We start from the raw sequence: 27,341 nt of genomic DNA on the forward strand, positions 1-27,341 counted from the left end.
ATTTGTGGATGATGAAAATTCTATCAAAAAAGATGAGAGCATAAAAGAAGACATTCAAAACAAATATGAAACGAAAATTACACATGATTTAAATTATGAACCATTTGTGGATGATGAAAATTCTATCAAAAAAGATGAGAGCATAAAAGAAGACATTCAAAACAAATATGAAACGAAAATTACACATGATTTAAATTATGAACCATTTGTGGATGATGAAAATTCTATTCAAAAAGAGAGCATAAAAGAAGACATTCAAAACAAATATGAAAAGAAAATTACACATGATTTAAATTATGAACCATTTACAGATTTGACAAAGTTACTGCTGTTTACTGGTTCCAGACTTGTTTCTTCAGTAATAATAAGATCACATTATTTCATTTTCTGAGGTCAAAGCTTTCATCTCCGTGGAAATTTGATAGTCCTGTCGATTTGCAACTGCTTCGAACGAAGTTCTGAGGATTCTTCTTGATTTTCATGAAATCTGTAACACAAGAAAAAAGACAAAATAATTAATTACATGATATTTACCTGGAAGTTTTATCTACACTAACGTAATTACACATTTACCTATGAAGATAAAATTAAACAATAGGAAGCAGGATATATCCTACCTAGATACCATTCGAAATTTAATGGCCTTCCTACAAGACGGAACAAAATGAGAAGTCATCTCGCGTTTCAGTTGAATACCCATTAATACTCAACTTCAGTTCTAATCTTTCTGCGTATAATACTTAATATAATATTTAGAAGACAAATCAGATGCAAAATGAGAGCAAATTTTATTTCTCGATTCAAAATCAAATTCAGATGGAGAATGAATCTTTGAATGTCAAATCGAACTGGCTGAAGTTTGAACCAGTCCGAAAATATTACACTTAATTACGTAACAGACATAAAGAATTTGATTGTTAGACTGTGGAAGATATAGTCCAAGGCCAACACTTGAAAAATTTGAATAACAGTATAGGTACGTTGGATTGAAAAATTCGACGAAACCTAGTTCAAATGAATGTAACAAAAGAGCAATTATCCTAAGAAATGTCAAAACGTGTTCTTCGAAGCTTCGAACCCAATCCCCCGAGCTGCAGCATATTATTCTTGAAAATAAAATAACATTAATAAATATGTTATACAAAACATTTAGCAAAATATGGTTTGTTGGGTGCAGACATAAATTAAAAGGAGGAATGTCGATGAGTCATCCGAGGATGAATCATTTCACATGAAAGAAAAGACTAAACGACACTTGGAGAAGACGATGATTTCAGGCGGGAAATTTGTGAGATGATGCAAAAAGAAAAAGTTCTTTCAAATGAATCTACATTTTGTAGGTGGGGACCTGAAACCCAGTTCCGATTTCAGTAAGACTTCAGGAATCAAGATATTTTAAACAGTAAACAAGAGAAAGCTAAAGATTTCTACTAGGTTCACAGCAGAGCTGAAATTGAAAAGCTTGTTGCGTTTACATGAATATGTAAGGGGTGTTGAAGCTATTGAAAACCCAACGTAAGGTCAACGTGTGTTTTTAATAATACAACAAGACTTCAGGAATCAGGAATCAAGATAATTTAAACAATAAACAAGAGAAAGCTAAAAATTTCTACTAGGTTCACAGCAGAGCTGTAATTGATAAGCTTGTTGCGTTTACATGAATATGTAAGGGGTGTTGAAGCTATTGAAAACCCAACGTAAGGTCAACGTGTGTTTTTAATAATACAATTTTTTACCAACATTAAAATTCATATTTTAACCGTCAAAACTCAAAACTCTTCTTTTTTTTAATCCATTTTATTTTTACTTATTCCATTCCGATGTTTGATGGAATTAATATTATTATTTTATTTTTATTTATTTTTTTTTTCTTTTTAAAGGTAATTTAAACATAGAAAATATAGGTAGAGAGAATCATACTAACGTAGAAAAGTAGAAAGATAGAAAGTAAAAATTATAGGTACTCACCAGTAATTAAAGTTTGCGTATCATTGCTAGAGGAAGACTTGACTAAATTTCTAAGGACATCACATTTATTGCTAAATTCGTTGTTGATATTGACTAGATTGTTGTTATTGTTGATAATATTACAATTTTCTTGACTACATAAACTGCTATTATTTGAGCTGAAATTTCCGCTAGAAGAAGAATAACTGCACTTGTCGAAATCGCTGCTGCAACTACTATTGTTGTTGGAAAAATATTCTTCAGACTCATCCATGCGATTTTCCTTTTCATCAACTTTTTCATACTGTTTGAAAAAATTACTAACGAGATTTTGACAACTTAGTTGATTTTCAAAAAATAATTTGTCCATTAATTTTTTGTTTGGTCTTCCAAAGAGATTTCTTTTGGTACTTGGTTTCATTTTATTTAAACAGCCTTTTCGCATGTTAATATATTTAGTAATGATGGATTCTGTTTCCATAATAATATTGTTATTGTTGTTGTGCATTTTGTTAATCATTGTAAGTTCAAATGGTATAAAAATGACGGTTGAAAAAAATAAATGTTCACCAAAAAAATGATAATTGATAGAATAAAGTAAAAAATGTCACGAAAATATCAAAATAAAATATAGTTCATTATGGATAAGTAATAAATAACACAAACAATTTTGTATTTAAAACAACTTTTATTAATATAAAATAACAGAGAAAACGTATTTTTATATTTAATAGAAAAAAATTCCGGCAAAAAAAATATTAGACGAAAACAACTGGTTCCTTGGGAATCTAAAACAGAAATGATGCTTGATGCCAGAAGAAGAAAGAAGTTGTTAATGTAACCGTTGAAGATTTTGTTTGTTGGTGGATGCGCTTCCAGCACCAGTAGAAGAGAAATTCATATTAACGGTCATTTCCACTACGCATGCGTCAGGAGTAGTGTATTTTAAAGTTTCTTGATCGCTTACGCTATCTGGTGTTACAAAATCTATTTATTTTTTGTAGTTCAACGATTCCACTCCATGTGAATAGTGCATTGTGTTTGAATTTCGTAAGGTTTCAAAATAATATATGAGATTTTTTAGATAGATCAAATCGTTGTTTGAAAAGTTATCGAAAAATCACATTGTCAAGACTTTCCTATTATCAGGAATTGTTCTAAATTCTGGAAATGTCAAAAAGGAATTCATTTATTATTTATTTGAACTCAATCTACCCTGGCTTTTGTAGGCGTATGTCGTTGCTAGGATTCGAACTGCTAGCTTGCGAATCTAATGCCACCGCAACTGTACTACTGGTACTGGGACTATATTGATGGGATGTTAGACAATAAACACTATTAGTTTTATTGAAAATCAATTTCTTTTAAATTCGAATAACTTCCGACAGAAAAGTCCCAAAGTAAGTATATACCTACCTACCTAATCACCTCGAGAGGAAGTCATCAAACAGAAAGAAAACAGTTTCAAATCTGTCATCAAACATTTAAAGATTTTAAACACATTAGTGAACATTTTCTTTAATGTCGCGGTAAATAGCGACTTTTAGTAAAATTGTCTTGTTTGTTTTTTTATTCTTCAGAAAATAAGAGAAATAATAGTGAAAATACCAGTATCTTCTCGGCGCTTTGAAGTCATGCCGCCTTGTACCCAATGTAATGACACGCAAAGCAAAGAGCGGTACAACATCTTAAGAAAGTAATTGCAACATTACAAGCAAACATCTCCTGTGAGAAGTCTAACGTAAATTGGATTTAATTCTTTTTATCCCTTCTGAATCGGAGAGATTTTAAATCTGGACTGATCGCGTATGTTGCTTGTACAGTGCGAGAGGAAGGTCTCAAGAAAAATATAATTAGGTATTATATCGTACCTAGATACTTACTCGGTCCGCCTAGGTACCTTGGGAAAAGAAGATCTGCGGTTTACGATGCGACCAACCAGCTTCTGCTATGGGAAATGCTATTTGTAGGATTCCAATAAAATGAACAATTCCGGAAAGATATTTGTAGGATCACTTGATCAAACGTCATCGACAATATTTTGAAATTGAAGTGTCCAAGTTTCTAAATATTTAAGTACTTTCTGGAGACTTGGTTCTACTTGAATTCCAAGCCTTTACTAGGCTTCCTCACGCACTGTACACAATGAGAACTTTTGTGAACAGTAATTGTCATTTTGCTTGGTTCTACTTGAATTCCAAGCCTTTACTAGGCTTCCTCACGCACTGTACACAATGAGAACTTTTGTGAACAGTAATTGTCATTTTAATGGTCATCCTTACTTCATGTTTCATGTGAACTATGCGTGGACTGTTCTGTGAGAAAACCTACAAAGTCAAGTAATTAAAATACTCGTACTCAAACTAAGTTTAGCTCTTCCTAATGGTCTACTTGGAACAATTTATGTTCTAAAAGAACATTAAACAAAATCAGATCTTCAAATCAAGGTATACAAATGAAGAAAACAATTTTTTACATACTCGATTAATATAGTTAACACGAGAGGGGACAAAAAATGCAATTAAAAGTCCATCAGAATATTATTAAATGAGAAAAGAAAAGAAAAAGCATGTATTGCAAATAATAATAAACAAAGCCCTTTACATAGAAAAGGAAATGTGTAGATGCCCATTATTACAAGTACAGGAACTCATTATTATGTTCGAGGGGAATAAGCAATTCAGGAATTTATCCTAGCAATCCAGCAACTTGGGTCAGTTTTCTTCTTCTTCTTCTTCTTCTTCTTCTTCTTCTTCTTCTTCTTCTTCTTCTTCTTCTTCTTCTTCTTCTTCTCTCCTTATTGATCTGTTTTCTTCTTCTTCTTCTTCTTCTTCTTCTTCTTCTTCTTCTTCTTCTTCTTCTTCTTCTTCTCCTTCTCCTCCTCCTACTTCTTCTTCTTCTTCTTCTTCTTCTTCTTCTTCTCCTTCGCCTTCTTTCTATGTATTAGCTGTTTTCTCGTATATCGCGACGAAAAAATCCCGTGGCTGTATATTGAGAATTGCATCATCAAATTGGACCATTTGAGGAGAAGCCCTCGAACCAATTTTACACTAATACTGTTTCGGTGAAGACAAATCCTACTGGCAGATATATTTAGGTAACTGGGTGGACAAAATTTCATTTCAAAATTTAAAAATAAATAAATTAAATTAAAAATCCCCTTTCTTTAAAAAATTAAAAATCTCATCATCAAATTGGACCATTTGAGGAGAAGCCCTCGAACCAATTTTACATTAATACCTACTGTTTCGGTGAAGAAAAATCCTACTGACAGATATATTTAGGTAACTGGGTGGACAAAATTTCATTTCAAATTTTAAAAATAAATAAATTAAATTAAAAATCCCCTTTGTCCTCGCCTGAAATCGTCTCCATGATCATTATCATCATGACCTCACATTTTTGGAAAATTACATACCTAGTGTCCTACCACCTATCTCCTTTTGTTTCGTTTGGTTCAAAGCCCTCTGTGATGCCCCCGTGCCCGGTGCAAGCAGATCTTTATCGCTGGCAAAACCCTCAAACCCCTCATTAAAAAAAAAGCATCCCAGTTTTTATCCAATTAATATCGAACTCTGATGACACGTTTGCGTGACCTGTCACCTGATGAGGCAAAAAAAATATAGTTGCTACACAAAATACTGTCAAAGAAGTCTCGAAACTTGTCAATCCTTTCCCGGAAAAAAAAACCGTCGGCCCTGTCAGGAATCGAACCTGGCACCTTCTACCTACAAGGCCAGTGAGATGAATAGACAAGCACTGATAATAAATAGTTGCTACACAAAATACTGTCAAAGAAGTCTCGAAACTTGTCAATCCTTTCCCGGAAAAAAAACCGTCGGCCCTGTCAGGAATCGAACCTGGCACCTTCTACCTACAAGGCCAGTGAGATGAATAGACAAGCACTGATAATAATTTTTCTTGTGATTGATTTTCAGTCAAAGGTCTATTCTATCTTGGCATATCTTTCATAGTGTCTATAACCACTCAGCCTGTCTAAAAAGGCCGAAGAAGATAAAACTTGAACTTCCCTGTACCAGCCAAAATTTACCTGAGCCTATTCTCCAGCCCGTCTCTGATCAAAAGTTTGGTCATTAGTTCTAGTTCTTGCGAAATTAAAACTGACCAACAGAAAACCAGATTTTAAATCGCGTGGCCTCTTATTTATTATTATTATTATTATTTTTTTTTTTGCTGCTGCAAATAATTAGTTCATTTTCGTGAACTTTTAAACAGTAATTTCGTGTTTGATCATTTGGTTTATTTTCTGTTTCCTAGTGTTCAAAGCCCACAATTATATCCATTAGAAGCAAGGTTTTAGACTCAATAGTCCAGGTATTTAGGAGTTCTTTGAAATGCTCAATAGAACCGCGTGCACTAAGTACTCAACAGGCAATTATACTCATAATCTCTTTCCCCCCCCTTCATATTACTTTCTGCCAAATCTAGGATGCCAAATTCACTCTACACGTTGCGTTGATTAGGTCCTATTTTTATGCCAAAAGTATCTTCCCTGAGGCAAAAACAAAATATCAAGCCAGAAGTAGGTAGGTACATACCTACTTTTAGTCAAAGTTATAAGCTTGGTACTCGTAAAACTTACTATTGCTGCACAATCTGCACATGTACTTGTGGCTAGTAAAATTATTTTATCAAATCCATCTTTGTTCATGACATTACGTAATCTGCAAAATTAAACAATTCAGAATCTCGAAATAAATAACATTTCCTTTACTTTTGATTTGTATTAATATTATTTTTTCTTAAAAAGTAAAATTATTTTATCAAATCCATCTTTGTTCATGATATTACGTAGGTAATCTGCAAAATTAAACAATTCAGAATCTCGAAATAAATAACATTTCCTTTACTTTTGATTTGTATTAATATTATTTTTTCTTAAAATATACGTTGGATTGAAAAATTCGACGAAACCTAGTTCAAATGAATGTAACAAAAGAGCAATTATCCTAAGAAATGTCAAAACGTGTTCTTGAAAAAGCATGTATTGCAAATAATAATAAACAAAGCCCTTTACATAGAAAAGGAAATGTGTAGATGCCCATTATTACAAGTATCCTTTTCAAAATAAGAACATGGTTTTGAAAAGGGAAACTCGATGAACCAGTTTTCTTTCAGAAGCCGAGTGTCAATCAATCATAGGCTCTAATGGTTCAATTTACTTGCCATCCTGAAGAATATATTCAACACGAGCAAGATTACCAAATACGGCACTGACAGGCTAAAAATAGACTTCAGTCCTCGATATCTATAGGTATTACGCATTACTGAAAAGGGAAAACACTTTTAGCGCCCAAATTTTTTTCTTCTATGACTGGTACCTATAAAAGAATGGTAATTACCAATACGAAACAATCTGCAAGACAACCTGACAAAACATTCAAGAAGCGCGGGGATGAAGAACGTGGTCGTTAGGTACCAGAATCTACTGACGACCTTGTTTGGAGATATTAGAGTGGATTGTTGATTAGATTCAGACGTTAGGTGGCATACATTTTTAAAATCGCGCCAATTTTTTTTCCTTTCCACTCACGACTGACAACTACAAATTTGGGTGTTTAAATTGTTTTTAAGTTTTAAATCATCCAAGGCTATTTTGATGTTTTTTTCGTATTTATTTGTCTGAATGTTACTTCGTGTTTTAAATGGATTATGGTGTTTGACAAGATGTGATAAACTTTTATAGGTTTTTAGTTAGGCTTTATTACTCACTAAAAGGTAAATAAGATCTATCGTTTTAAAGATCGGATTAACAGATAAGGTGAACCATAAAAATGAGTTTGATGGACCCAACTACTGAAGTATATCAGTAGTTTTATGAATTTTCTCCAAACTACACTACACGTTAATGTGACATTCCAAGCTTAGATAAGTTAGAAGACATTTTTGAGGCATTCATAGGCGATTTTAAAATAGTTCCTCTGAACTGAAGACAATCCAGAAAAAATTGGTTAAAAGTAAAAACATGTGAATAGTGCATTGTGTTTGAATTTCGTAAGGTTTCAAAATAATATATGAGATTTTTTAGATAGATCAAATCGTTGTTTGAAAAGTTATCGAAAAATCACATTGTCAAGACTTTCCTATTATCAGGAATTGTTCTAAATTCTGGAAATGTCAAAAAGGAATTCATTTATTTGAACTCAATCTACCCTGGCTTTTGTAGGCGTATGTCGTTGCTAGGATTCGAACTGCTAGCTTGCGAATCTAATGCCACCGATTTATTTGAACTCAATCTACCCTGGCTTTTGTAGGCGTATGTCGTTGCTAGGATTCGAACTGCTAGCTTGCGAATCTAATGCCACCGCAACTGTACTACTGGTACTGGGACTATATTGATGGGATGTTAGACAATAAACACTATTAGTTTTATTGAAAATCAATTTCTTTTAAATTCGAATAACTTCCGACAGAAAAGTCCCAAAGTAAGTATATACCTACCTACCTAATCACCTCGAGAGGAAGTCATCAAACAGAAAGAAAACAGTTTCAAATCTGTCATCAAACATTTAAAGATTTTAAACACATTAGTGAACATTTTCTTTAATGTCGCGGTAAATAGCGACTTTTAGTAAAATTGTCTTGTTTGTTTTTTTATCACCTCGAGAGGAAGTCATCAAACAGAAAGAAAACAGTTTCAAATCTGTCATCAAACATTTAAAGACATAGGCGGCGATAGGGGGGGGCTTGGGGGGCTGAAGCCCCCCCAAAGTTATCAGGGCCTCTTACACTAGATAAAATTGGATTTCAGAATAATAAACTAACGTAGAAAAGTAGAAAGATAGAAAGTAAAAATTATAGGTACTCACCAGTAATTAAAGTTTGCGTATCATTGCTAGAGGAAGACTTGACTAAATTTCTAAGGACATCACATTTATTGCTAAATTCGTTGTTGATATTGACTAGATTGTTGTTATTGTTGATAATATTACAATTTTCTTGACTACATAAACTGCTATTATTTGAGCTGAAATTTCCGCTAGAAGAAGAATAACTGCACTTGTCGAAATCGCTGCTGCAACTACTATTGTTGTTGGAAAAATATTCTTCAGACTCATCCATGCGATTTTCCTTTTCATCAACTTTTTCATACTGTTTGAAAAAATTACTAACGAGATTTTGACAACTTAGTTGATTTTCAAAAAATAATTTGTCCATTAATTTTTTGTTTGGTCTTCCAAAGAGATTTCTTTTGGTACTTGGTTTCATTTTATTTAAACAGCCTTTTCGCATGTTAATATATTTAGTAATGATGGATTCTGTTTCCATAATAATATTGTTATTGTTGTTGTGCATTTTGTTAATCATTGTAAGTTCAAATGGTATTTAAAAATGACGGTTGAAAAAAATAAATGTTCACCAAAAAAATGATAATTGATAGAATAAAGTAAAAAATGTCACGAAAATATCAAAATAAAATATAGTTCATTATGGATAAGTAATAAATAACACAAACAATTTTGTATTTAAAACAACTTTTATTAATATAAAATAACAGAGAAAACGTATTTTTATATTTAATAGAAAAAAATTCCGGCAAAAAAAAATATTAGACGAAAACAACAGGTTCCTTGGGAATCTAAAACAGAAATGATGCCAGAAGAAGAAAGAAGTTGTTAATGTAACCGTTGAAGATTTTGTTTGTTGGTGGATGCGCTTCCAGCACCAGTAGAAGAGAACTGAAGATATAGTCCAAGGCCAACACTTGAAAAATTTGAATAACATCAAGTTTTCCCGCACTTTTACTTTCGTACAATAAGCATTCTTAACCGTGTTCCTATACGGAAAAATAAATATCATATTGTGTAGTCTACGTTTCATGCTGCAATGCGATTCTATTCAACCAAACAGCATATGCGCTTGTAAACAAAATATTAATTATCAAGGATATTCTCGAGTCTTCGAATATCCCAGGTGTCTTAACGAACGAAACAAGTAGGATCTTCAGTGCTGCAGAGAAGAACTAAAGAAACGTTTGAATGTCCATCCCAAATTCTAACCGTCAGGTCAAGACAATATTTGAAAGAAAAGTGAAATACAATGCCGAAAACTCCTTAAAATAAGGAAAGTAATGAAAACTCAAAGGAGTTCCTGATTGCTAACAATTTTAACACAGGAGAGTATCTCATTAGTAAATATAATGGGATTCTACTGACGACACAAATAAACCATAAATGGTGCTTTCTGCTTTATTTTTGAGAGACAATAAAAATCACTTTCGTGAATATGAATATCAACCGAGTTTTACAGCTTTCCCTTTTTAGATTCGCAACTTATAAATATATAATCATCCAAGCTTATTTCACCAACATAATATGTTCCTTTTTTTTTCCTTTTCAATTAAGTAGGTAAGTTAGAGTTGTTTACTGTGCTTCTCTTAAACAGAAACATTATGAACTTACATTCCCAATAATTTCATTATAAATATCTTCACAATATGGAATATGGTACTACAAATAATGATCCGACCCGGATCTGCATACTAATATCAACTTTGATACATTAGTTTGTGAGTTCAATAAGAAATGTGCGATACTACCACCCCTTTACCTAAAAGCTCAATAGTTACATACATATTATGTAGGTAAAATAAAATTATTAGTACAGCAATACAGCCGGATAAATGTTTTCAACGGTTATTTTTAAGCCTATTTGTTAATTTATTACAAGGTAAACCAAATTTATCAGAAAACCGAGATTTGTGATGAAAACAGCAACAAGCTCCAAAATCTGACCAAACATCAACAATAATTAGCAGTAGGTAATACGAACTGAAATTTCCAAAACACACAATCCCATATAAGGAAATGGCTACGACTAACAATCTAACAAACTTAACGAAGGGAAAAGACTGATTGATGATGCAGCCAAAATCCCAAAATCAAATAAATATACTCACTTTGTACCTATGCCAAGATATAAAAGAGACTAAGGAAAGGAACAAAATAAACAAGAATAAACATGTTTAAACCTGTGTAGAAAAAAAACGAAAACGAAATAAATAATTGAATTCAACAAAATAAAATAAAGGTGTCCTTGGACAAGAAAAAAACCTCTTAGAAGAAGAATAATGTAAAGTCCTAAATTCAAGCGATGTGATTGGTTACAGTATCAACCCACCTTAACAGATTCACAAAATTTGCAGTGATTGGCTTGAATTAGGTAGGTGCACACAAGACACAGGTGTGCGGAGAGAAACAGAGAAACCTATACAAATAATAGAAGACATTGCTACTAGGTACCAAAACTGGTTTCTCCAGCGTCTAAAAAAAAAAAACTATTAAAAGTTGATATCGAAGCGAGGCAATGCTATGCAATTAAAATTTAGCACATGCCAAACCTTATAGCTTCTGTGTGAATAATAATACTTATGAAACTCAACGCTACTACAGAGCTCAGATTGGATATTTACAATGTTGGAGCTTCGTTTGGAACATTACTAGGTGTGAAAAAAGTTGGAAGTACCTACCTTCTTTAGGTATAGGTACCTTACCTAATCATTGTTGTTGTATTAGAAATGTAAAAAACGGTTAGCACCTATGCTAATAGCAAATGTTTACCTGTTTTATTAGAAAATAATCCAGGGAAAAGATTAGATTTTAATAAGTTAGTAGGTTTACATAAATAACCAGTTTTTTCATGTATAACTTGATAATTTTCCAACGAAATTTTAACTGAATGTAGGAACGACTATTCTTTCCTTCAGAGACTACATATAATTATACTCTTCTTGACTATAAAATTCAATTAGGTCGAATAAAATTTTATGAAGGAAGATCCATAAAACAATCAACTGCAGAATGATAAAACAATGTATCTAATGATCACTATGAAACATACGATAAATGATAAATGGATTTTGATAGTAAAATTAAAATGAAATGTCCAGGAACAGCTGGTAATTTTATTTGTAGCAATGTAAACTTATAGGAGGTTATATTTAATGACACTTATATTTAATGACAAAAAAGTCATAATACCTACCTACCTACCTACTGATATGGAAATTACAAGTAAATGAGCATTTAACATCTTGGATGACAAGAAGAAAGAAGAAGCACAACAATTACAATATTCTGAGCTCAGGATTATAAGGAAAGAAACGACGTTGACAAATTCTAGGCTCTCATAAGAGCTAAATTGAAGGATTAAGCTCAGGAGGTTAACAATGTATGCATCAACACGTTTGCAGAATGACAAATTAGCCCCTCGGTTTACTGCCTCCAATGTCCTCCCTCTCCAACATTCTCCCACAACTCAGATGACATTCTATCACTCACAATAGTGTTGCAAGTTGTAATATCGGACGCTGTCAAGATTGTTCAGGGTGAAACAATCAAGGAAACAGTAACAACATTGAAAATCCTGTAGTAAATTTTAACTTTTAGAAACGAATTACCAGAAAGTCGGAAACTCTTTATTTGTAGCTGCAATGAATCTACAATATCTTAGGTTTTCTCTAACCTAACCCAAGTCGTGTCTTCTTCATAGACTTTGAAAAAATGGACTCTTGAACTTTCCTCGTATTTCAGTGACATCCTGTATTACATACGTTTTGATCTCATCCAAAACACTATTAAAGGGTTCATCATCCTAAATGTTTCTTATTATGTTTAGGTTTCCATTATTTTCACTTTTAAACTGAAAACTTACATTAATTTTCGCTTTGTTCTCTAACGCCTCTTTTCCCGATTTCAGTTAGGAGCTGGTATTAAGAGCTCCTTAATCCTAGCTGAAAATGTCTACCAGGATCTGATGGATTTCGGATGTATCCCACGCATTACAAAGACCATTAGGAATTTAGCATTTTAAAGATTTTCAAGCACTAAAACGCCTTTTGTGAAAAATCCTGAATACTTACCTAATCATTGTTGTTGTATTAGAAATGTAAAAAACGGTTAGCACCTATGCTAATAGCAAATGTTTACCTGTTTTATTAGAAAATAATCCAGGGAAAAGATTAGATTTTAATAAGTTAGTAGGTTTACATAAATAACCAGTTTTTTCATGTATAACTTGATAATTTTCCAACGAAATTTTAACTGAATGTAGGAACGACTATTCTTTCCTTCAGAGACTACATATAATTATACTCTTCTTGACTATAAAATTCAATTAGGTCGAATAAAATTTTATGAAGGAAGATCCATAAAACAATCAACTGCAGAATGATAAAACAATGTATCTTCCTATCCAAAATATGTAACTTCACAAATTCAATAAAACCAGGCGGGTGTACGACCTGTGGTTTATACTTATGGTTTATAAGTAATTTTCATTTCATTGCTGAATAATTACAAATCCGTCACTGGTTTTGGTAATGCTGTAAAATTGCCTTCTCCATACAGCGTCATAATTTTCATTAATTTTCTAAATTACATTTTTAGATCATCTGACACCCTCTCTTTCACAGTTTTTAGGTTTTTACCCTCGAGTAAAGAGATCAAAACATGCTTGGGGCAGACCACATCCTCTTTATTTTCTCCCTTGACCTGGAGTACTCTTGGATCTTGCGTCCAATATAAGCACTAATAAAATCCTATTAGTAGGTACATAATACATTTAACCTATGTATAAAGAGTGCCTATACTTACGTTAATTTGCAAGATTGCAACTCGGGAGAAATAGGTAACTCCTGGCGAACTTAATCCATAGGCGAACCAGACCGATTCCAATAGCAATGATAGCCCACCATATGCAATATAAATGGTAGGTATCCGAATAAGTATCTAGGTACATCTACACCTACGTTTAACTTACCCATGTATGTACCTGCAAACATCATTGAAAAACTTATAAATCCCATCTGAGTGTATTGAGGAAGCAACCGTAGCTCATCGATGGAAGGGTAAAAATTGGATAAACTGTTGTCACCCCATCATAGGAGATGATCTTAGCTTTTTTTATATAGGTAGGTAAATTAAAAAAAGGTAGGTAATAGAAAAAATAAAATAGCAATTATCTATTTATTTATTTTTTTCAATTTTGTAGAAAAAAAATATTGAACATTCTAAAGGAGTTGAAATTAAAATTTAATGTGAATTTTATGCAGGTCTAAATGCATAATATTATGCATAACAACATAGAAATAACTTGTACGAATAAAGGCTTTTTTTATAAAAGTTAAAAAAAGGTTGAACACAATTTTTATAAGCCACATGTATACAACCTACCTTCTTACGCTGATTCTAATTTCTGGGAGGAAATTCAGATTTTATAATATTGAACTGGAAAACAAAGAGTAGCTATTAAGGTTGATATCGAACTTCCAAGTTCTACTTTTAGTTAAATTATCAGATGCTCCTATAGTATAGTCATCATAATGTTATTATGTCTGTTTACTTTGTTAGTTTTGACCTGAACACAATTTTTATAAGCCACATGTATACAACCTACCTTATTACGCTGATTCTAATTTCTGGGAGGAAATTCAGATTTTATAATATTGAACTGGAAAACAAAGAGTAGCTATAAAGGTTGATATCGAACTTCCAAGTTCTACTTTTAGTTAAATTATCAGATGCTCCTATAGTATAGTCATCATAATGTTATTATGTCTGTTTGAAGGAGATGTCTAATTACACGTTTAGCATACCTATTCTAGGAAGTAGAAAAAAATGCCACCTAGAAGCAAAATAAAAGTGGTTGGCTAGACAGAAACTCTATGCACCTCACATGTTAGAAAATAATCAAAGAAGACGAGAAATAAGAGTCGAGATTGCATGCACCCAGGCTTTTCTATTTACTTTTTTTATACCTAAATGAAAATTGGTTTCCTATCCAGACACATCAAACAAGCGAACAGAAGCTGAGAGGTACTATCTCAGAAGAATAAAAAAAAAAGGATTTTAAAATCATTTGAAGAATTTGTACCTACATCAGTTAAAACCACAAGTTTAGACACGAGATGTAATAACCAATAGAGGTAATGAGAGGAAATTGTTTCTGATAATAGATCTACCTGAAGTAGCTACTAGCCTCCTCAGAAGTATTTGAGTATTCACGCGATGACTTTGAGAAGAAATAAGGATGGAAACTGCAACGCAAGATTAAGAACTTTGACTTACCAACCCAAGAACTACCCGTACCCGTTGATATAAGATACGTAGGTAGGTACAGCTTTGAAGCGGGAGCGAAGAGCTGTCTGTAATGGAGGAAAGATTTTTGTACAATGAAACAGAATATCAATATAACTTTACAGAAAAACATCTAGAATCACATACAAATCATGATGGAATCAAAACAGTGAGGGGCAGTGCGTGGAAACCTGGATTTCTCATTGTTCTAAACCTCTCACAGTTTCACCGTCACAGTAGTTGGATAAAACTAGGAATCAACATGCCAAGACGGTAAGTATTCTGTAACGAATTCTCGAAACGTTTTATTTAAATCTCGGCCGAAGTCAGCCAAGTGCAACGATGCGAAAATATAATGAGTCAAGTCTAAACGTCCGTCTGGAACCTGCCTACCCGAGGATGATTATGTATTTTACAGCGGAAACTCTAATGAAATGATTTTCCTACTTGAAGGTCGACAGTGATAGAACGAAGGGCATTGGCCTGACGGGGACTATATCAAAACTCTTGAAACGAAAATACACTTTAAATAGGCACATAATATGTACTGGACTGAGTAACAAGAAAAGGACTTGGTAGGTATTCCAAATTTTGGCTTGCCAAAAATCAATTTTTCTATTTTTACTTTCTAAAATGTAGGCATTTCCCTTCCTAGATTCTAAAGAGTAATTCCATAGTTCACAATGATGATGTATCCAAGTACCACCTGAAACTATAATAGGGGTGTGCCCACTACTCAAACAAATAGAGAATGCCAAAGCTAGCGATAGACAATAATGAATGTACTTCAAATACACTCACAAAAGTTGTTATCTGCAAAAAGAAGCAAACGTCACCGAGGCAAACGTAACAATTATAAGAATGACGTAATTATCACCTATGTTGAACTTCAATAAGGAACAATAATTCAGCTGCTGTCCAAAAATATACGGGTAGCCAGGGCCGAAAATAGGGGACTCAGAAAGTCAGGAACTCAAAGGCAAACGTAGCAATTATAAGAATGATGTTCAATATGGAACAATATGTTCAATAAGGAACAATAATTCAGCTGCTGTCCAAAAATATACGGGTAGCCAGGGCCGAAAATAGGGGACTCAGAAAGTCAGGAACTCACTTACTTCATGTTTCATGTGAACTATGCGTGGACTGTTCTGTGAGAAAACCTACAAAGTCAAGTAATTAAAATACTCGTACTCAAACTAAGTTTAGCTCTTCCTAATGGTCTACTTGGAACAATTTATGTTCTAAAAGAACATTAAACAAAATCAGATCTTCAAATCAAGGTATACAAATGAAGAAAACAATTTTTTACATACTCGATTAATATAGTTAACACGAGAGGGGACAAAAAATGCAATTAAAAGTCCATCAGAATATTATTAAATGAGAAAAGAAAAAGCATGTATTATGTGAACTATGCGTGGACTGTTCTGTGAGAAAACCTACAAAGTCAAGTAATTAAAATACTCGTACTCAAACTATGTTTAGCTCTTCCCAAGTTTTTATAGCTAAACGTTTTGCCATTCTTCACGGTGGGAAATAAGTTCAATTAAATAAGATCAATTCTTTTACTAAAATTGATTATGACCGCGAGAAATTTGTCGTACCCACGGATTTTTAGGGAGAATTGTTTTTCTTTCTTTTTCGGATACCTACCATTTATATTGCATATGGTGGGCTATCATTGCTATTGGAATCGGTCTGGTTCGCCTATGGATTAAGTTCGCCATCAGGAGTTACCTATTTCCCCCGAGTTGCAATCTTGCAAATTAACGTATAGGCACTCTTTATACATAGGTTAAATGTATTATGTACCTACTAGGTAATAGGATTTTATTAGTGCTTATAAACTTATAATGGACGCAAGATCCAAGAGTACTCCAGGTCAAGGGAGAAAATAAAGAGGATGTGGTCTGCCATGCATGTTTTGATCTCTTTACTCGAGGGTAAAAACCTAAAAACTGTGAAAGAGAGGGTGTCAGATGATCTAGAAATGTAATTTAGAAAATTAATAAAAATTATGACGCTGTATAGGGAAGGTAATTTTACAGCATTACCAAAACCAGTGACGGATTTGTAATTATTCAGCAATGTTTATATTTTATGTTTATTTTCAATGTTTTCAGTCCTACGTTACTATATGTTGATTTACATATTTTGATAGGAACACCCCATATCACCAGCAAAATACTCTCTCTCAAGTAGCACTGCAGCACCAATTCCAAACATCTGATTGGCCGAAATTGACTCCAGTCTGACTTGAGATCGAGAACTGAAGGAGAATACTCATAATTTTAATCCTGTCCTTCGAAATAGGTTTAGCAAAGATGTGGTTATCCCCGCGCTCAAGCGTTGTGCAGTATTTTTTCATTAGGATATTTCCAATGCTTTCTTTGCCGTTTTGATTGTTTCTACAAAAATGAAAGGGTTGTTTTCACTAAGCCTTTCATTTGATCTGCCAAAATAATTGGACACAGTCCATAAAATCGTCAACTTTATGATTTTTGAAAACATGTCACAGCTTCAGCATCTGAAAATTTTCATCTGCGGCGAGGAACTTTATTAGATTTTTTTTCTATTTTATTTAACTCTTTAATTTGAAAATCCCCAGGGTTATGATCAAGGGTTATGATGATTTGTTTTTATTAATTTTGTGCTCAGCTGTTCATTTTGATTTTTTATCGACAATTTTTTTCATCGAGCTCCTTTGTTATCCGGTTGTTAGAGACATGGCGAGTTGTAAGAAATTATCTCTGAATTAAAGTTAATGAATAAAACATCAGATATCGTGTTCAATTTTTTATTAGATTTCAATTAGCTACAGAGATTACAAAACATTGTAAAAAGTTGTTTCTTTTTGCACATGCTTCTTCCTGCATATACCTTGCTTGGTGGTTTTGTCAATATTGTGAATATTGTTGATCTACCTATGAAAGAGCTCATTGCATACCTAATGCATAAAGGTAGCTCATCTTGTTTCAGTTTAATTTTTCTCACTTTCAAATACCTATTAGGCAATAGTAGAAAAAACTTAGGTTGCAAGTACCTACTTTCAATGCATTCCATATCAGTAGGTAGGTAGGTAGGTATTATGACTTTTTTGTCATTAAATATAAGTGTCATTAAATATAACCTCCTATAAGTTTACATTGCTACAATACTCATAATGTAGTCACCAGTCACTATTGAAACAAAGATAAAATAGGTATTTCAGCATTTTCATAGCCTCCGCCTCTGTTTTCCTCACCCATATATTATCCCCAACACATGGTGTGTTAGCCGCACACGCTAAAAACAAAACATATTCAGATGTGTACCATTACATGGAATTAATATAGCTAATGGTTGCAGACGCTTCTTGCAAGGGTGCATTGATTAGTCGAGGATGACTGATGAACTTTAGCTCCCCCCTAACACCTGGACCAAGTCTCCCTCTAGAAGAGTATTTAGAAAAACCACAGATGTGTCCGAAAGAGGCTGCAGGCAGATAGAGATCCCGCCCAATAGTTAGAGATTTTAAGGGTTGGCCAGCGCTAGAGGTTAACCCCAATTATTGTTATAGTTGAATGCCTCGGTTTCTGAAGGATCATCTTTCGCCCTACGTGGCCAAAGCAGAATCAGAAAGTTCCGACCGAAAGGCCAATAATAGATTGCAAAGGGACTTTGCCGTCCTATCTTATAGCAGAGTAAATAAGGTAAGACTCCATTGACTTCAACTTGGTACCTAGTTGTACCCTACTACACATGGACATTAGACACGGAGTACCTACACGGACTATCAAAAACTGTCTTAACAAAATGAAAATATTTAATTCAAATCAGGGAGCGTACGTCCGTCAGAAAGCAGATACCCACCTTGGAAAAAGTAACCGAAATCACCAGACCGCGGAATATAAATCCCTGGCCGTTGGGATTCTTTCCAACTCACCTTCAATGCTTTTACTTACCCGACTTACCATTTCAAATCAGTTTCGCTGCTGCTTGTTATTTCATAAATATTCATGGAGGATATGCACACGAACGATCCCCGTATATGCCCCTCTATCTTCTTGGAGTTTTGATTTTTCAAATCATTTCTATGTACCTACACCATTAATTTTCATTTGGATGGGTGATGTTACGTTTGTTAGCACTTGGCCTGGGTCTTTTTCTTGTGCAGGAACTTCACTTGATAATTTTTGAAAATGAAAATCAACGATTAAGTTTCCTTTTACTTTTTAATAACATCTTACAATAACAATGAGTTATTAATGTTATTATAGCCTTATGAAGTAATTGTTAGGCCGTTCAAGTGATACAACGATTTCAGTAGGTAATAGGTATACGCCTACGCTCTTGCGCCCTTCAAATGTAAATGGACAATGGACAGTGTTATTTTTGTCCATTTATCTAAATATATGTATTATGTATTTCACTATGTAATTATTTGAGTGAATAGACGAAAATTGGGCACACATACGTGAAAAATATTGAAGGGTCAATGAAGAGCATCATGTTTTCAAACATGATGTCATGTAAAAAATGTTACAAAAAAAAAAGGACGTGACATTTTTTTGACACTCAAAAGCCTTATCGTGATGCCTCATCAGGTGACAGGTCACGCAAACGTGTCATCAGAGTTCGATATTAATTGGATAAAAACTGGGATGCTTTTTTTTTAATGAGGGCATGAGGGGTTTGAGGGTTTTGCCAGCGATAAAGATCTGCTTGCACCGGGCACGGGGGCATCACAGAGGGCTTTGAACCAAACAAAACAAAAGGAGATAGGTGGTAGGACACTGGGTATGTAATTTTCCAAAAATATGAGGTCATGATGATAATGATCATGGAGACGATTTCAGGCGAGGATTTTTAATTTTTTAAAGAAAGGGGATTTTTAATTTAATTTATTTATTTTTAAATTTTGAAATGAAATTTTGTCCACCCAGTTACCTAAATAGGTATCCGAAAAAGAAAGAAAAACAATTCTCCCTAAAAATCCGTGGGTACGACAAATTTCTCGCGGTCATAATCAATTTTAGTAAAAGAATTGATCTTATTTAATTGAACTTATTTCCCACCGTGAAGAATGGCAAAACGTTTAGCTATAAAAACTTGAAAAAAAAAATGGGATATAAAAAAATCAAAGAATACGAAAGGAAAGAGTTATTAGCGAAAACAGAACAAAACACAGTAGCCCAAGATAATACCTACCTGACAGATCTAATTCAGACTCGTAACATTCAGAGCAACATCAACTGAAGACATTGAGTATTTTTTACTACCGTCGTAAAAGTTTATGGCAAAACCCTTTCAATTGTGATGCCGTAAGTATAAAATACAGACTTGTACAAAATACAATAGATTTGATCTAATTTTTTCCAAATCGATACAAAATAAAAGGGTAAATTGAGGACACAATATCGCTCTATACAGACTTGTACAAAATACAATAGATTTGATCTAATTTTTTCCAAATCGATACAAAATAAAAGGGTAAATTGAGGACACAATATCGCTTAATGTGAGAGAATAGACAAATTTTACGCCAAGGCATCTGTTTTGATTGAAAACACTCCAAGTCAAAGAAGATCCTTTCGGAGGGATATTGTCTCTTCTAGAAGTAAAAAATCATAATGTTTTATGAAGCTGCTAAAAATCGAATCAGCTAATTCAAACTTTTGTACCCGCACATATTGCAGATTCTCAGTTCAGTGAAAATTATGGTCTTATGGAGGTAACAGCTGATATAGTGGTCAATAACAAGGAACGAAAATACACTTTAAATAGGCACATAGTATGTACTGGACTGATTAACAAGAAAAGGACTAGGTAGGTATTCCAAATTTTGGCTTGCCAAAAATCAATTTTTCTATTTTTACTTTCTAAAATGTAGGCATTTCCCTTCCTAGATTCTAATAGAGTTTAGATGAACCTCAAATTCTGCTATTCAAGGTAATCAGCCAAATGAATGTACAAATTACAAATACATTTCCAATCAATTAAAGATTGAACAAACAAAGGAATTAAATCCCATTCAAACTATCCCATATCCCGGATTAAACGTACGCCCTGCAGAGTGAGTCCAGACCTTAATTCATATCGATATTGAATATCTAGATGAAACCTCACAAAAAAAAGTAAAAATGGAGGGAATGGTCGCAACAGTTCGATGAAACTTGCTTGATTGTTCAAAGAAAAACAAAAATATAAGAGTTTCGATGAACCTCAAATTCTGCTATTCAAGGTAATCAGCCAGATGAATGTACAAATTACAAATACATTTCCAATCAATTAAAGATTGAACAAACAAAGGAATTGAATCCCATTCAAACTATCCCATATCCCGGATTAAACGTACGCCCTGCAGAGTGAGTCCAGACCTTAATTTATATCGATATTGAATATCTAGATGAAACCTCACAAAAAAAGTAAAAATGGAGGGAATGCAATGGTCGCAACAGTTCGATGAAACTTGCTTGATTGTTCAAAGAAAAACAAAAATATATATAGGTACCTACCTATATATCATGATGGTGAAACCTCTAATAGTTTAGTTTAGCGATATAGAACTTTGAAAAAAAAAAAAAAAAAAAAAAAAAGGGGGGAAAAATATTTTAACAATACCCAATAAAGTGAATTTGATTTTCCGAAATCTAGACATGAAGCCATCAAATTTCCATCAAAAATATTTTGATATTTTATCATTTTGTATCAACAATCATGTGATTAATTGTCCGCGTCTCTTGAAAACAATGTCCAAATCCACGTGCAGCTTGCAACAAATTTGAAAAAAAAAGCGTAATAATAAGAATAATAACTATGATCTCAAGTGCTATCATAAAGTTTAAAAAGAAAAATGATATTCCTGACAAGTCCAGAATGGTCCTCAGTGGGGAGTCCCCGATTAGATATTGAAAATGGGGATCATTTTTCTTCGCTATCATTACCCGGGCTAAACCCCTTTGTTCTTTTTCCAGTTTACAAATGTCTTCATAAACTGTTTTGTTTACGTTTCGACTCGTCATCATTCAGTCTTCCTGCAATGTTTTGTCCGACAGTAATGGTCTCAGATGACAGAAGAATTTTCCGAGGGTAAATCAAAGGACTATCTCATTTGCCACTCCTTCGAAATTAAAGATTATCCCTAAAGGAAATTCAGCTAAAAATTTCTGACCGTTTTTCACTCCTACTTTTAGGAGTATGTCAGATTTTTGTATTTTTTGCATTGAGCATATTTTCAACATATGATACATCTATAACTTTCATAGTGCAATTTCCTCTACAAATACCATGCCAATTTTAGGGCCTTGATGGTGATAGAAGAAAAGGACAGCTTTCAATTTGATGTTAGAACAACCATAAAAGTTTTCAAATTATTGGCAATGGATACCTAAAGTTTAAATCAGCAAATAGGTAATCAGCAAATTTTAATAAATAAATAAAACTATTTATAGAGATATGCATGAAAAAGCTATTATCTAAATCTAAACCCAAGATATCTTTACGACCGTATTAAGAGGTAAAGTAAACATAGGATAAGGAAAGTAAAAAAGAAAAATTATACCTCACGTGCTCTCTCCTAATAGATTCACGATTTTCAATTGAAAAACAAAATGCCACCTTTGATTTTCATTCAGAGAAGTACATTCAATAAAAAATCCAAATGAGGAGGGTCTGTCATCATCCAAGTTGTTATCTTGTTGTTTACGAGGTCTCCTTTTTGTTCAGCACTTTTCGCCAGGCATTGTTGAGTATTGTGTTGTGAAATTTTTCATATTTTTGACACAATATTCACTTTGTTTCCTATATTTTCAGTAGTAATTTGTTTTGGAAATAACGGAGAAGAAGAGTGTACTTTAATTTTGTTTGGTCTACTATTTATTCCAAATAAAGGCCTGATTTTACTGTATTCAATACAGATAATGTGGAAAAACTGGCGCATCCACCAATGGACTATATTGTAATGAAAATATTGGCACATTCAACGAGAATAAAAGTCTACATTGAATTATTGAAGTTAAAAGGGAATATTTTCACATCCACTAGTACATAAATCAAAATCGAATCAGCTAATTCAAATTTTTGTACCCGCACATATTGCAGATTCTCAGTTCAGTGAAAATTATGGTCTTATGGAGGTAACAGCTGATATAGTGGTCAATAACAAGAGGATGACCCTCTCTGACAAATCTTGGCGGTAGACGAAATGCATCCACCTTTAAGCGGATTTTGTATCAATGATACCTACCATGTTGAAAAAAACAACTACCTACTTCAAAATCTACGACCCCTGTAAAATGATAGTAGTAAAAAAGGAGACATTTGAAAGAAAAACAAATCGGAAAACATTCAGTCGAGTGAACAATTTGTTCATAAAATATTGAAACTTATGATCTTGACTCTTCATGTTGACGTTTCGAATGAGGAGTGAAGAAAAACTAACATACCAACATGTTAGACCATGTCAAATGCTTTTCGGTGATCGGTGCCTAGTCGATTATGTAAAAAATCAAAGTTATTACGAACATGTAATCCCGCGCCTTTGTTCTGAATCAATGACTCAATAAATGTATTGTATGGGGACTCTGGTTCAGTCAACATGCATCTGGTCTGGGCTTCGGAGAAAAACGGGTATGGGTGGCTTTGCATTTTTTTTTTTTTTTTTTTTTTTTTTTAAAAAAATCATGTTTTTTTTTCCATCATGTCGTATTTGAGATCCCTCTTTTTTTCATGTCGAATTTTTTAAAATATTAGCTAGGTATGTCCGTATAGGCAACTAGTTATTTATGCATTTACTAAAGCAGTCAAACATTTGGACAAAAAAACTTTCGGAAAATCAGGCTAAGCCAAAATGTAAAACGAGGTACCTGGGCAACATATCTGAGGAAAAGTTATCTTTGAAAACGGCCTTGGCAGGACTCATATGTGTGGTTTTACAAACAAATTGTATCAAATTCAGCTTTGTGTACCTCCACAATAACTAGCAATGTAATGCAAAACCAGCCTCAGTTGTGCAGTGGTTAGCACGATGGTCGTTGTTGGTTCAAGTCCAAGTCATAGAATTGAGCAACATGTAAATCGGGGAACGACGCGACGTTTGTGAGGACCATTATTGTTAAACACAGTGAAAATCCCTATTTCCTATACAAATTTGTTACCTAATGTCAAGAAAATGGTGGAAATTTTGCAAAGATGTAGGTTTGTCAAATCTGTTTTATAAATAAACAAGATAGAGTGATAGTCCTCATTTACTTACAGGAAAGCCTCATGGACTTGTTACCAGAGCCGCATAAAATAATCATAATCAAGGTTTAAAATCAAACATCAAAAATCACTGCACACACGCGAATAAAAACAATCATCCTGGTTGCAATGCACGGCAGAATAAACATATCAGATTTGGGCAAAAAGAACACGGAAAAAGCACGAAAGGGGCTTTTTTTATGTTAGTAGAAAGGGTTTGGTTTGTATGTTTTTTCTTGGCATTTGTTTAGTATATTCAAAACCTGGGCTTTTCTTGAACACTTTCATGTCCATGGCAATCATAACTTCAGCAAAGATCTTCATAAATCTGCAATATTCTACAAGGATCTCTTCATTTGTATGCACCACTCAACAGGTTGCACTTGGAAAGATTTTTACGAGAGATAGTAGAGTAAAAAGCACCTCTAGGATGAGTGAAAGATAACGGACTTAGATTACTGAAACCTGTTTGAGTTGCGGACTTCATATTGGCAACACCAGAGAGACAAATTTGCATATTTTGATCATTTTGTTGTACGTTCTCAAGTTTAGTTTGTCAACATAATACGTTGTATCGTTTCAGAATTGAAATGCACTGTCCAGAATATGTTCAGGTACGAGTATACAATGGGCCTTTTTGCAGTGTGAACAGTCGGATTATACCTACTACGTATCCTTCAACCTAAAACTAGTGTAGTATAACCAACACCGACATTTGCACTGTGCTACACTTTGTAGTCTAGATGTGAAAGGAGCCTAAAAAGTAGCTATACAGTTGGTCTACAAAAATCACATTCATGTCAGATTATGGCCACATGTTTTAACTGTAACGAAGCCCGTAATTTCCGTGAAATGTATCCACACAAGCGCCGCTCGTACCGCGCCGCAAACCTACTTATTAGCTCCTAATTATAGGTATCCCACTCCCCCTCTCTAGTAAAGGGTTGATCAGCTGTTACCAAAGACTTGTGGTTCAAAAATCCACCCATCACATCGGCCGCAGCTGATGCAAGTCAAATTATATCTTTGGAGATGTAAAAATATTTCAATACAGAAGTCCTTGGTGCTTTTTACGAAATCACCCCTTTTTCCGTGTGGTTGTGAGTTCATTTTGGGTGGATTAAAAACTATTGAGTCGTCTGGTTTCCGGAGATTAGTTGCAACATTTGTACGTGAGTATATAGTATGCAGATATTATAATGGGTAGAAAGTCCATATTAAAGAGAAAATGTTAGATTGCCTTTTGGATTTTGACTTAATACAAGACAGTAGTGATGCAGAAGGACATTGTAAGGCCTGAATGCCCTGAATAAAACTGTTCAATACTTTTTATAAATTAAGATAAATTTAGGTAGTAAGTTTGATCCGAGTTGTGTTTATACTGATCATTAAATGCCTACACAAATCTTTCGATTGGTCTGTACGCCCTATACCCAATTCTACATGATATTGTGCTATAGGTTTTCGGTCCACCGAAAATCTCAATCTCTGTTTACATCCAAGATGAATAATTATTTGGGACTCACTGATCTTTCTGGAGAGATAAGCAGAGCTGTAAAATACCGGGTACCTCAAAACAATCTACCTCAAATTTTATAGTGCTACTAACATTATCCATGAAATAGCTAAAACATTTGGCTTTGGATGACACCTAAATAGTGTTCAATTTAGGTATCTCGAAGAAAAACACACATTACACCTACAAAACTATGTAAATTCTACTTTCAGTAATCCTTGTAGCCTGAACTTTGTTCCTTAAGATTATTCTTCAACTAATGAGCGTGAGTACAAAATTTGAAGCAGTCTAGTAAGAATTTGAACTTTTTCCCCATCTCAATCTCTTTTGGTACTTAATGTAGAGATCACCCTGATTGTGTCCCTATACAAGCACACGTGTTCTATACAACTCCTGTGGATGAAAGATGAGACATCTCACACCAGATTCTTATCTTCAAAACATCATGCTTGAAAAGAAATAAAATATTATGCTAGAAGCTCTCATTTGGGAAGGATTCATGTTTCAAAAAAAGGTTTTGGAGATTTGAAAACAAGCACAATCATATGATCCCAACTTGTATTTTAATGTACAATCGTTACATTGACGTTTTTGAGTTGGACACCTTCAAAAACAGTGAATACAGGCTATGTCACGAAAAGAACAATGAAATTGTATGCAATTTTCTGTAGTTACATTATGATACCATGAAGAATAAAGAAAATGTAGAAATGACATAGCGTGTTACCCAATAACATGCATCAAGCTACAAGATGACGCCAATACGTCGCCGTCGTCTTGTAGTTATGATATGGTACGTTTTTATTATTTTTTATAAGATTTGCAAAAAGGATTGAATAGAAAACATACATAACATGATAGGCAATAAAATTATATCCTTGTTTACACATAGGTATTAATAAAATTTAAAATAGGTGTTAGCACGAGGTACCCTAACTCCCTAATCTTTTGAGCCTTGTTCAACAATTAATAGCTTTTCAAATGTGTGCAAAGCTATAAATCGTGAAAATTTAATGCAAATAAATGCCAATTTAATGAATATTTATGTACACACAATGTAATACAAGCCTTTGAACACATTCAACAAAAATTTACGAAAAAAAGCAGGGGGGCTGTTAAGTCAAGGTAATGATATTTTAATTTTATAAATAGAACCCCATTAATCAAATGTCACCTTTCTGTAGGATCAATAATTAAAACATTATATGTACCTATCTTGCAGGAACTAGTGTTGCTGCAAGCCCCTCTAAGTTATTTACAATGAGATGAGTTAGAACAATAGATTCACTTGGGACTAACAACAGAATTATGATAAAGATGATGGAATAAATACAAACATTGGACTAGTCAGTCCCCCGTGAGTATTTTCAAAACCTTGAAGGACGTCTATTCCTTTCAAATGTATTATTTGACGTTAATACAAAGATCCTCTGAAATTTTCTGTGTCGTCGCAAATCACAGCAAAAGTTTGGTATGTATTTGGAATCTGTAGATTTTAAAATTAAGAGTTTAAAATAAGTCTTTTTCGTTTTCTTTAGTCCCATGATGTTCCAGTG

The 27,341-nt window shown here is 33.5% G+C and overlaps 1 protein-coding gene across 1 annotated transcript; it reads right to left on the reverse strand.

Moving 5' to 3' along the window:
- Nucleotides 1-313: 313 nt before the first annotated feature.
- LOC103506213 (putative uncharacterized protein DDB_G0291608) lies at nucleotides 314-2,501 on the reverse strand. The gene is made up of 2 exons (XM_008470602.3): nucleotides 1,969-2,501; nucleotides 314-487 (listed from the first exon to the last, which is right to left on the reverse strand). The coding sequence occupies exons 1-2, from the start codon at nucleotides 2,465-2,467 to the stop codon at nucleotides 381-383; spliced, it is 606 nt and encodes a 201-aa protein (XP_008468824.3). The 5' UTR covers nucleotides 2,468-2,501; the 3' UTR covers nucleotides 314-380.
- Between the last annotated feature and the right edge of the window lie 24,840 nt (nucleotides 2,502-27,341).

The sequence above is a fragment of the Diaphorina citri genome, unplaced genomic scaffold (genome assembly GCF_000475195.1).
Source record: "Diaphorina citri unplaced genomic scaffold, Diaci psyllid genome assembly version 1.1 scaffold11, whole genome shotgun sequence".
NCBI classification, from domain to species: Eukaryota; Metazoa; Arthropoda; class Insecta; order Hemiptera; family Psyllidae; genus Diaphorina; species Diaphorina citri.